At 55.1% G+C, this 12,310-nt stretch overlaps 1 protein-coding gene across 13 annotated transcripts in view; it reads right to left on the bottom strand.

Annotated features, from left to right (window-relative positions):
* The window catches only part of TCF3 (transcription factor 3), an 83,381-nt gene that overhangs the window by 29,396 nt on the left and 41,675 nt on the right, over positions 1 to 12,310 (bottom strand). For 8 of the 13 annotated variants that reach the window (XM_058858334.1, XM_058858324.1, XM_058858328.1 and 5 more), the window contains 3 exons: positions 10,338 to 10,411; positions 9,186 to 9,282; positions 349 to 416 (listed from right to left, as the gene is read on the bottom strand). In XM_058858334.1, the coding sequence (XP_058714317.1) occupies positions 349 to 416; positions 9,186 to 9,282; positions 10,338 to 10,411 (239 nt within the window). The remainder of the gene's footprint in view (positions 1 to 348; positions 417 to 9,185; positions 9,283 to 10,337; positions 10,412 to 12,310) is intronic. The other 5 variants (XM_058858325.1, XM_058858336.1, XM_058858335.1 and 2 more) reach the window with 1 other exon arrangement.

The following is a 12,310-nucleotide window of genomic DNA, read 5'->3' as shown; positions in this document are numbered from 1 at the left end:
GATCTGACTCCCTGGAGCTCCCCAGCAAGGCAGCGTGGCTTGGTCACGGCTGATCAAATACAAACCAGGAGTAGCAATAACAAAACAAGTGAGGCTGAAGAAGATTGGGAAGGAAGGAAGAGGCTGCTACTACCAACATTTTCTAACCTCTGGCGACTCTTCTGAGCCAGCAGCCCACACCAGTATGAACCCCCAACACTCCACAGAGGTTTTAGAGCAGAGCAGAGGCTTCCCAGGACCCCATGCACGGAGATGAGATGTAAATCCAGGCTGGTTTTCATTACCAGACTCACTCTTGGGAGCCAGTAAATGAAGCAGAAAATCTCACTGCATTTTATCATTCATTACCTGGTTTAGTCCTGGCATCCCTGTGTCTCTTCCAAACGTGGAGTATGAGGCTCTTTCACTGCTCTTCCCTGCAGAAGGAGAAGAAAAAAGACAAGGTTTGGGATAAGAGGGAAGTGGAGGGGGGCGTTTTTGCCCCCAGGCACCTGGATCCTGCTAAGGGACAAGTTCTGTTCCTGCAAGGCAGCTTGCCCTGCCCTCCTATAAAGGGACAGGCTGAAGAGCTCGTGCTAAAGCAGGAGTTGCTTTAAGTTCATGGAGAGCAGGTCCATAAACACCAAAAGCCTGGAGCTGCAGAGGCACAGGGAAGTGCTTGTGGCCATGGAAACTGGCAGTGTCAGCCCCGAGCCAAAAGCTCCCTGCAGACACCGGAGACCCGGCCAGCTGGACTGGGCAGGGGCAGGGCAGAGCAGATCAAGGGCCAGGACAAGTGACCAGACTCCGGGTGTGCTTTCCAGACAGCAGGAAATGCAATCCCAGCACATGAGAGCTGAGCTCCTGCTCCACACAGGGCACTGAGCACCTTCTTCCCCTCTCCTGGGGGAGGTTCAACTTCCCAAGACCTGCGGTTCCTCACAGCCAGAGCATTGCTGCCAGCTGGGATCTGTGTGGGAACAGCCCTGTGCCAGCAGTGCCCGCATGCCCCTGTGACCATTACAGAATTCCAGAAGGATTTAGATTGGAAATGACCTTAAATCCCATCCAGTGCCACCCCTGCCATGGCAGGGACACCTTCCACCATCCCAGGCTGCTCCAAGCCCCGTCCAGCCTGGCCTTGGGCACTGCCAGGGATCCAGGGGCAGCCACAGCTGCTCTGGGCACCCTGTGCCAGGGCCTGCCCACCCTCCCAGCCAACAATTCCTTCCCAATATCCCATCCAGCCCTGCCCTCTGGCACTGGGAGCCATTCCCTGTGTCCTGGTACTCAGGATCAGTGAAGGTTTCTCTCACAACCACCTCAACCTGCACACTCTCAGCTGAAAATAAAGGAGCCCAGACCCCTGGTGGGATGTTCCCTCTCTGAAATATCCTGGCACTCTCCTGCCTCATGGTCACTGCCCTGGGCACAGAGTGGCCCAGCCAGCAGCACCCAGGGGTGCCAGGACAGCAAAGGACACAAGGAAGGGAGGGAGGGAATGGTTCTGTGTTGTTCCTGGAGCAGCTGGAGGCACAACAACATCCTTTGGGATTCTCTCCATTACCAGAAAGCAAAACCAGACACCCTTCTTGTGGGGAGCAGGCACTCCACCAGCCCCCATCCCCAAACCCTTCCCAAAAAGGGAAGATCACATCCTGCCTCGGGTCTGGCTTAGTGAGCAAAATTGTGAGGGGCAGGATTTTGCCAATCTGCTTAGCCTAAAGCCAGCCCTGAAACCACTAAGATGCAGGTTAATGCACACAGGCAACACTGGGGCTGGCAGGACCTTTTTCACACCACTAAGAGGTTTTGGGGAACAGATGAAGAAAGGAGTGGAAGCAAAATGCCTCAAACCAGCCTGCCTGAAGTACAGGACCCAGAGACCAGAGAATGCCAGTGTGGTTTGGGTTGGAAAGGATCATAAAGATCATCTCATTCCAGCCCCTGCTATGGCAGGGACACCTTCCACCATCCCAGGCTGCTCCAAGCCCTGTCCAGCCTGGCCTTGGGCACTGCCAGGGATCCAGGGACAGCCACAGCTGCTCTGGGCACCCTGTGCCAGATGGGAAGAGAGAGGAGGCTGCTCATTTTGCAACCTCACCATGGAGGTCTTGAACTCAACCCAAAAATTTTAGAATGGATTCCCCCACTACAAGCCCCAAGCCCCAGGCCCCCATTCCTGATGGTGCAGCCTCCCCCTCCCTCTGTCCAGTGACAGCCGGAGGCTCCGGGTGCTGCTGCCATTTCCTTTCAGAGGCTTAAACGTTAAGTAAACAAAGGTCAAAATGTCAGAGGATGGATCTCCTAAATGACCTAATTTCTAAAAGAGCTTAAGAGCTCGATCTGCTGCAGCACCAGCCAAGGGGACAAAGCACTCAGCAGGTTGTGGCATCAGGCAGGTCCTGATTACTCCTAAAGCAGAGCTTGGCTGGACAGCAGCAGCCAGGTCTCCCATTTAATAACACACTGCTGCTTCCATGTGTGACTGGAGTGGGGAATCATGGAATCACAAAACAGTTTGGGTTGGAAGGGACCCTAAAGTTCATCCAGTTCCATCCCCTGTCATGGGCACAGACACCTTCCTCTATCCTAGGGTGCTCCAAACTGCATCCAGCAACCTCTGCCATCACCAGAGACCTTGGGCTGAACCAGGGGTCTCCTGGATATGTGTGGGAAGGTGAAGAGACACTGGGCAATCCCCAACCATGTGATGTTTAACAAGGGCAAGTGTCAGATCCTGCCCTGGGATGGGGCAGCCCTGGATGCAGGGACAGACTGGGAATGAGAGGCTGGAGAGCAGCGCCCTGGCAAGGGACCTGGGGGTCCTGGTTGGTGGCAAGTTGGATCTGAGTCACCAGTGAGTCCTGGCAGCCCAAAGGGCCACCAGGCCCAGGGAGGGATTGTCCCACTCTGCTCTGCACTGGGGCAGCCTCACCTCCAGTGCTGGGGGCACCTGGGGCACCACAAGATCAGGAGGATCCAAAGCTGTTGGAGTGTCCAGAGGAGGGACACGGAGCTGGGGAAGGCTCTGAGGAGCAGCTGAGGGCACTGGGCTCGTTCAGCTGGAGCAGAGGAGACTGAGGGGAGGCTCCTCGGGGGCTGCAGCTCCTCCCGAGGGGAGGCGGAGGGGCAGGGGCTGAGCTCTGCTCTGGGCCAGGGACAGGAGCCCAGGAAGGGCTGGAGCTGTGCCAGGGCTTGGGATGGATCTCAGGGCAAGGTTCTTCCCCCCGAGGGTGCTGGCACTGCCCAGGCTCCCCAGGGAATGGGCCCGGCCCCAAGGCTGCCAGAGCTCCAGGAGCGTTTGGACAGCGCTCTCAGGGATGCTCAGGGTGGGGTTCTTGGGGGGTCTGGGCAGGGCCAGGGGTGGGACTCAGTGATCCCTGAGGGTCCCTTCCAGTTCTGGCTATTTCAGGATTTTATGAACCCAGTGCCAGCCCTGCACTGCTCCAAACCCACATCCTTCTCTGGATTCTCTCATTCCTCACTCAGCATCTGCTGCACCCTTGGGTCTGTGGGTGCCCCATGCGATGGGGACACTGGGACACAGAGTACAGCCCTGGACAGCCCCAGCTCCTGCACCATCCATCCCTCCATAACAAGGGAAAAAAGCAGGCAGAGGAAATTCTACATTTAAGTGTCTATGAAAACAAGGCAGAAGAAAGGATGGCAAACCTCTGGATTGGAATGTACCTAAGCCTGCTGAAATTCAAAAGGAGAGGCTGGACTTGCCAGCAGAAGGAGCTGTTTCTGTGGCCAGAGAGGTGGCACAGGTGGCAAATCCAGAGCCACTCTGTCACTCCTTGGCAGCCACAGCCCAGGGCACCAACCAGGAAAGGTGGCAAAGCCTCAGGAAGGAGGCAAGGACCAGGATGGAGACGAGTCCCAGTAACGGGAAAAACCCATAAGGAATCTCCCCAAACTCCATCCTGCTCCCAAGAGAATTACTGAAATCCTGCAGATGGGTGTACAGGGATCTTGTGGGAGGAGGAGAAGATCGTGGGAATAAATCCCTTGAAGAGGAAAGGGGTTTCCTTCGAAAAGAAGGTGAAGCACAGTGAAGGCACCTTGAGTCACTACACCCCAACACTGGCTGAAAGCATTCAGCATTTTCAGATCTTTCTGGCACCCTCCTCCTGCTTTTCCCCCTGCCAGCTCCTTCTCCTGCCCCTCATCTGCCTGTGCTGCCTCCAGCCCTGCCTAAGGAGTCTTTCCCAGCCTCTCTCCTCTCCCAGCATGTTCCCTCTTGCAGGATCTGGCTGTGTAGGGCTCTGGGAAGCCTCCCCCAGCCCTGCCTTCACCCAGGGCTTTTCCAGAGGAACCCCCCACAGTGTCTGTGTGACTCCTCCCAAAGGCACATCTCCTCCCGGAGCTTGGGCATGAGGTAGAAAAATAAAAACTGCTCTTCCCAGAGCTTCCCACCCACTCTGGCAGTGTCAGGGATTGGCTTTGGCACCCTGGATCACGGTAGCATTTCACCTCCACCAGAACAAACTGCTTTTAAATAATCTTATGTGTTGGACATTTCTCTCACACACCACAGAATCACAGAATAGCCTGAGCTGGGATCCTCAGGGATCATCGAAGTCCAACTCCTGGCCCTGCACTTGACAGCCCAAGAAAAAATATTTAAATGCTGCCTACAAGTTTTTCCAGCAGCCACTGGCAGAACCAGTGCCCCTACATCACACCAGCCCCAGCACAGCCACCACCCACCGTGCACCTCCCCCAGCCCCACACTGCTAATTCCATTAAAATTCCATTAGAATTCCGGCCTGGGGGAAAAGGAGAGGCAAAACACAGCCAGGGATTAAAAACAGGGAGGAAAGAAAGAAGTTAAAAAACCAGGAGCAGCAATAACCCCCTGATTAAACCCATTGTCCAAGAAGACCCCCATCTACAGGCACTGACAATACCCACCCGATTAGGAACACCGCTCTGAAAGGCAGCTAATTACTAGAAATAATTACTAGAAAGAAATCTGTTATGGCTTATCAGTTTCCTCACTGTTTAACCACGCCACTCCCTGCCTGTCCCTGCTGAAGATGAATGGTAAATTGTGAAATCGGTGACTTCAAACAGACAGAAAAGCCCTTCTCACCCTCCTCACCCTCTAGGACAAGCCAGTTTGTCACTGTGCTGTGTCCTGGCACCACCCTGGGACAGCCAGGGGTGCTCCTGTCCCCTCTCCCCAGCCCAGGCTGGGAAGCTCAGAACTCCCCAGGAGGTTTCCTGTCCTCCAGGAGCAGCACCAAAGACTCAAACCTGGAAAACCTGGAGGGAGCAATGGAGAGCTCAGACATTGGTTCTGCACCTGCTCACCTGGTTCAAAGCCCCCCACCCAGCATCAGTGCTTCTCATTCAGAGCACTGATGGTGTTTCCATCAGGGATTTAGAATCATGGAATCCTGAAATACCCTGAGCTGGGAGGGACCCTCAGGGATGATCAGTGCAGCCCCTGGCCCTGCCCAGACCCCCCAAGAACCCCACCCTGAGCATCCCTGAGAGCGCTGTCCAAACGCTCCTGGAGCTCTGGCAGCCTTGGGGCCGGGCCCATTCCCTGGGGAGCCTGGGCAGTGCCAGCACCCTCGGGGGGAAGAACCTTGCCCTGAGATCCATCCCAAGCCCTGGCACAGCTCCAGCCCTTCCTGGGCTCCTGTCCCTGGCCCAGAGCAGAGCTCAGCTCCTGCCCCTCCACCTCCCCTCGGGAGGAGCTGCAGCCCCCGAGGAGCCTCCCCTCAGTCTCCTCTGCTCCAGCTGAACGAGCCCAGTGCCCTCAGCTGCTCCTCAGAGCCTTCCCCAGCTCCGTGTCCCTCCTTTGAATGCTTTCTAATTTATTTTCTTATTCTTTTGACAAATTTAGGTTACTCCATCCAGTGCAACACAGCCCAGAGCTTCCTGCCCAGTCCAACCTGTAGAGAGCTCTGATTTTCCCCATCACCTGTGGAACTGAAGCTGTGGCAGAGGGCAGTGACTGAAGATTCCCCTCACAGCGCCTTTAATGAGAGCAGCAGGGGCATCACCCACAGCGCTGTGGGACCCTGGATGTGGGAGCATCTCCCACAGGTGCTGTGTCTGTGCAGCCTCTCTCGGCTCTGTGCAGAAGGTGCCTCCCAAAGCCAAGCTCCCATTGTGCCTCATGTTCATCCAAAGAACATCCATGAGCTCAAACTCAACAGCTGAATAGAAATCAGTGCTTTTCCTTTCAAACTGCTTTTGGATCAGGTGTGCACCCTGTGATCCACAAAATCACCACCCAGAGACTGGGCTGGACTGGGTGAGGAGCAGTCACCGTCCTCCGGCTGCCACCGGCTGCTGCTCCTGCTCTGGGGCCACTGCAGGGAACAACAGGGATTAAATCAAAGCTTTGTACTCCCCAGCTCGACCCCAGGGGCTCAGCAGCCCCTCCCTCACTGCCCCTGGGAGGGGACTTGGGCTGGGGAGGGGGACCCTGGGCAGGGGAGGAGGGCTTGGGTTGGGGTGACACCTAAAGGCCCAGCTGGGACAGGGATGTAGCCTGTGGGCAATTCAGGGATGTGCTGGCAGTGTCCTGCTCCTCTCAAACTCACACCATGTGGAAAATTGAGGCCAAAAATCACCATTTGCTCCATTGCTCCAACAAATGCTGCCTGCTGTAGTGTCCCTTTGCTGTGGAAAGGTGCTCCCTTGTCCCTAAAGCCCATCCTCAGAGGATAGGGGGCTGCAGCCTGGCCCTGGGACATGCATGGACTCCAGGAACACAAAATCCAAAGGATGGGGGTCCCAGGAGGAGCCATCACCACCGTGACTGCTCAGATCCCCAGCTTTGGGGGTCCCTTTCAGCTCAGCCTCCCTCTCTACTGGCCCAACCCACTATTGCCAACACAGAGCATCCATGCTGCTCCCAAAATGGTTCTTCCCATAGTTCCTGATCCTCTTTGAAGGAATAAAGGTTGAGTGAGAGATAAAAATTCTGCTCTTGGAGAAGGGTTTAGATGTTTCACACACCTTTCATCCATCAACAACCACAACATGTTCATCCCCTCCACCTCCTCAGGTTTTAAAATTCCCTGATTCCACTCAACCACGCCATTAACATGAACTTCCCACCCTGAGGGGCATCTTGCTGGCAACCAGGGCCTGGCAGACAAGGGGACACATTTCCAAAACTCCCCTTTCCCTACCATTTTTCCTCTGCTTTTACAGAAGCATTATTTTATTTTCCTGCCTTTCCTCTCCCTTATCCCTTTGCATTTTCCCACTCTCAAAATTTTCAGAAGCAGCTTGGAAAAGAGGAAGAGAAAATCCCACCCCTGCTCTTCCCCATGTCCTTTCTTCACAGCACATAAGCCAAGAGGTAGGTTTAGACTGGATATTGGGAAGAAATTCTTGGCTGTGAGGGTGGGGAGGCCCTAGCACAGGCTGGCTGTGGCTGCCCCTGGATCCCTTGAAGTGCCCAAGGCCAGGCTGGATGGGGCTTGGAGCAGCCTGGGACAGTGGAAGGTGTCCCTGCCATGGCTGGGGGTGGCATTGGATGGGCTTTGAAGTCCTGTCCCACCCAAAGCACTCCATGATTCTTTGATTCTACAATGAAAACTGATTTATGAATTTTGGAACCTGTTCCCAGAATCAATGCTTTCTACTTTAACCACATTCAATTTTAGGACAAAAGGGACTTGGAAATGAGGAACCCTTTCCTGCCTGCCTGTTCCCTGTATCAGTGGTGACCCCCCTGGGGAGATGCAGCCCCTTGAGCCTGGGGCCAGAGTGTGGCCACAGTCCCAGCGCTCACCCTCGGCTCCAGAGCCACTGGAAATGGCCCCACGTGCCGGGGACCGGTCGGGCTCGCAGGGAGAGCTGCAGTGGCTGCCAAGGACCCGGAGCCCCGGCTTTGAGAGGGAGCCAAAGGCGTCTTCCCCGCACACATCAAAGGGGAAAGCTCCGTGTTCCTCCCCAGGCAGCTCCTTCTCAACTGGAAACTCTCAAGGCTGCCTTGGCCCCGGGTGTGGGATGGGCTGGGATGGGTCCCCCCACGCACATCCCCCTCAAGCCGCGCTGAGCTGCAGCAAGGCTCCCCTGTCCCACTCAAAAACTTCTCTGTGCTCCACTTACATCCTCCTGAGGAGGGAGGGAAAGGAGGAACTGCCCAGAATGGCTCCTCCCCCTGCACAGGATCCCCAGGGGACACCCAAACCTTGTCCCCCAACAGCACAAGGGGTGAAAGGGGGGAGCAGAGCTCATAGGGAGCCCCAAGCCCTGACCCAGGCCAGGAGGGGCCAATGTATGGCTGCTCCTGTTCCAGCATGACCCTGCTCTGCTCTTCCCCTTTGCCACCACATCCACAGAGGGGATTTTGTTTTGGGGGGATTTTCTGTTTCAAACATGACTCCCTTTTCTTATCCCTCCCTCCCAACCATGAGCAAGCCCTGCCCTGGCCCCGCTCCTTCCACTTGTGCTGGAGTGTTTTAAGCACCCTTTTGTGTATAAAGATGGGGAGGACTAACCCCAATTCCTGACCTAATGCCATTAGAGCTCTCTAAGCCCTCCAGGAGGGATATTTCTGCTCTTAATCTCTCCTCCCACCCCCGAGCTGGGAGAGGTGACTGAGTGAATGGTCACACAGGATCACCATCCCCAGCACTCGCCAGTCCCTGTGAGCTCCTCAAACTGCCTGCCTGGAGCTGGGGATGGAGCAGCCAGACAAGGCTGCTGGAGCCTGGCAGGATATGGGAAGAGGCCCCTCCAAACCCCACAGCAGCAAAGGGGGCACCCCCAACTCTCTGGGAAGTGACACAGCCACCAGCCCCTTGCAAATCACAGTCACCCAGTGGGTCTGGTTGGAAGTGACCACAGCGAGATCATCTGATACCAACTCCCCAATCGAGAAGGGTCATCCCAAGTCCTTAATAAATCCTTAACGATGTGCATCTCTCCCATCCCTAATTCTCAGCTCCCAGGAGCACACTCAGCCCACCCTGGAGGGCATCGACCCCTGCTACTGCCTTGGAGTGCTACCATAAAGCAGGGAAAAATAACCACACACATAAAACAGCTGGCACTGATGGAACCCTCTGGGTACCACCTCCCTGGACCACAGCCTGGAGAAGACCTGGAGCAGGTCCAGCACAGGGAACAGCAACACTGTCCCAATGCTCCCCCCAGCATGGGCCAGCCAGTGCCACGTGTCCCCTGCCCTGGGGACCTGGCAGGCAGCTGCAGGCACTCACCCACGAGTCCAGCTCCCAGGAATGGTGATGAGGAGATGCTGTTGTGGGATGGCAGCTCCCGGTGCTCACCGTAGTGGGGGCCTTCGCCATAGCTCTGCTGGGACAACAGGGGACAGTCACACCTGATGTGGGGATGCTGAGCCCAACCCTGAAACACTGCCAGGGCCCAGCCTCCCCCAGCAAGGGACAAAGCCAAAGGCTCCTTATGAAAAGGGCATGGAAAGGGTTTCATCATCATGCCAAGGGAGAGCTGTGCAGTGCAGAGGCCGTGGTGTTGGGAGGGGACATGGCAGCTGGGGATGTGGGGACAGGGGACATGGAACCATGCTTTGCCCTGTGCTGGCAGCTCTTGGGCAATTTGGCACCCACCAGGTAAAAGCCAGACAGCCCCTCCCTGAACATGGAGGGTGAATGGGCAAGGAAAAGGCTGGATAAATATAAATGTATATTTTTAGATATATTTATATAAAAATATAAATTCTAAATATACAAATGAGAGTTGACACCACGGTGCCAGCTCTGTCACTGACCAGAGGGAAGGAAAAGGTGCCATTGCAAAAACGAATCACACAAACCCATTACAACAAAAATGACACCATTTCCATGAAGTTTGTGGCATTTCTCTCTTCCCATACTCGGGCCCCTGTCATGAGGTGTTGTAGCCTCAACTCCTTCCCTGAAAAACCCTTCCCAAGTTCTCCATCCCCACCAAAGGTGCCATGTCCAGACAATGTGGTGGATTCCAGGGATTCCCTCCTCAGGTTCCCAAAGTCTTGTGGGGTGGGTGCTCAGAAAGCTTTGCCATCAGATGAGATCCCTTGACCCACCCATCTGTGTCTCCTTCAGGTAGTCTCCCCTGGGCCCCCTCTCCCCAAACCAACACTGAGTGCAGCGAGGGAGATGTCTGAGCAGCCACAGGAGCCCATCTTAGTGCAGGTCTGGGAGAGGGTTCTGGAGGAGAAACCTCAAGGGGACCTCAAGGCAGCAAAGCCTGGGGAGATGGGGATGAGGGAAACCCTAGAGAAGTTCACAGAACCCATGTCCAAAATGGGGCGAGAAAATCTGTTCCAGGGTTGGACCAAACACTCTGAAAGGCCTGGGAAAGACCCAGTTTGTTTTGGTTGGAGCTTGGTGTTTGTGCTTTGTCCTTACCCTTCCTTGGTCAAACGTGGAGCTGTTTTGATCTGCCGTTCCCCAGGAACCTGATCCTGGTCTTTCATCCAAGCCTACCGAAAAACAGGAAGAACAAAGGTTACTCTTTGCTTTATCAGCAAAGCCTCAAAGGTGTTCTCGTAAAATTAACTCTTCCTTCTACAAACAAAACAATATTTTCATTAATAAACCACTTCCACTTGGCGTGACCGAGCCTCCCCTCTGCCTCCTCACCTTCCCACTCCCGCTGGGAGTTACTCCACAAACTTCAAAGCAAATCCCACCACAGCCTGGAAATGGTTCAAAACATAGGACAGTGGGAAGAGGAGAAACAAGTATTTTAACTCCTTTATTCCAGAGAGCACCCACAAACCTCTTTCCCCAGAGAGTGATGGTGAAAGGAACTAACTATAAATCAAAACCACATTGCATCCATTTGGATGCTCCAGCAGGACTTGAATTTTGCCCATGGTGCTGCAAGATCATGGGCCAAATTCTGCTCAACCCAAGCAGAGTGAAAGAGTGCCCAGAGGCAAAATCCTCAGGTGGGAATTGTTGGGGGGTCCAGTGTTACAGAGTCACCTGTCCAGGGGTGATCTTCCAGCACCTCAAGGTTCCCCTGAGGAAGTGGGGCCATCAGAGCACACCCCCAGCCTTCTCAGCCTCAGCCCTCCCAGAAATATCCTTGGCAAAAAGCTATCCAAACCAGACGAGCAGAGGAGCAGGCAGAAGGTTTTGCAATGTTTCTGCACAGGCTGCGGTGGGAATCAGCTCCTTTCATCCCCTGCCAAGTCCATGCAGGCAGCACCTCCTGGGCTGCACAAGGCACCCAGGGGAGTCAGAGAATCATGGAATGCTTTGGGCTGGAAGGGACCTTACTCAGCTCATCCCACCCCTGCCATGGCAGGGACACCTTCCACCATCCCAGGCTGCTCCAAGCCCTGTCCAGCCTGGCCTTGGGCACTGCCAGGGATCCAGGGGCAGCCACAGCTGCTCTGGGCACCCTGTGCCAGGGCCTGCCCACCCTCCCAGCCAACAATTCCTTCCCAATATCCCATCCAGCCCTGCCCTCTGGCACTGGGAGCCATTCCCTGTGTCCTGTCCCTCCAGGCCTTGTCCCCAGTCCCTCTCCAGCTCTCCTGGAGCCCCTTTAGTGAGCTGGGAATGTCCACCATGACACAAAAACCTTGGGTTGTTGCATCAGCCCAGCTCCCACATTTGCAGCTGATAGCACCATCACACAGAAGGAACCTTCCCTGGAACACAGCCTCGACCTGACTCAGCTGCAGAATCTCTGACTGTGCTGCTCCATCTCCTGCTCCAGTGGGTGACCAGGGGCTGGTGGGCAGCACTTGGTGTCCAAAGGGGGCAAATCCAGGAATTTGAGAGAGGCTGGCCAGGGTGGGGGCATCCATCATCTTTGGAGGTGCTGCACAAATGCTGTGAACTCTGCTGGGTTGGACAGGGAGAAATCCCAGATCTGCAGAAGGCTGAGAGTGAGGGTGGCACCAGCCATGGACACTTCCCAGGCCATGGACACCCCCTGCTCCCCACCAGGGGTCATGGCCACACCGGCCATGGAGTGACACCAGACTCTGCCAGCAGCATCCCTGGGGCTCTCTGGGGACCCATCCTGTGCTGGTTCTTCCAATGGGGATGGCACCTGCAGGTGCCCCAGGATGCCCTTTGGGGAGCAAGGAGCTGAGCAGCAGCAAGGCCATGGGGGCAGGGGGTCAGGGCTCACTCCCATTTCGCTTGGCAAAGCTGATTATTATGGCAAACATGCCTCAGATTTGTCTCCTCCGCTCCCCTCACTGTTCATTTAACCAGAAACTTCTTTCAAATTACATCCTTCTATTTCTGTGCCTTTGTGTTAATCATTTCCCCAGAGAATTGGTGTTTAATTGCTGTCTAATTTGCATAATTATGCATATTAATCTCCACACCTAATGAATATTCATAATTCTCATTTA

Source organism: Poecile atricapillus, chromosome 28 (genome assembly GCF_030490865.1).
Source record: "Poecile atricapillus isolate bPoeAtr1 chromosome 28, bPoeAtr1.hap1, whole genome shotgun sequence".
NCBI classification, from domain to species: Eukaryota; Metazoa; Chordata; class Aves; order Passeriformes; family Paridae; genus Poecile; species Poecile atricapillus.
Note: the sequence above shows the minus strand (reverse complement) of the source record. Positions and strands in the feature narration are given on the sequence as shown.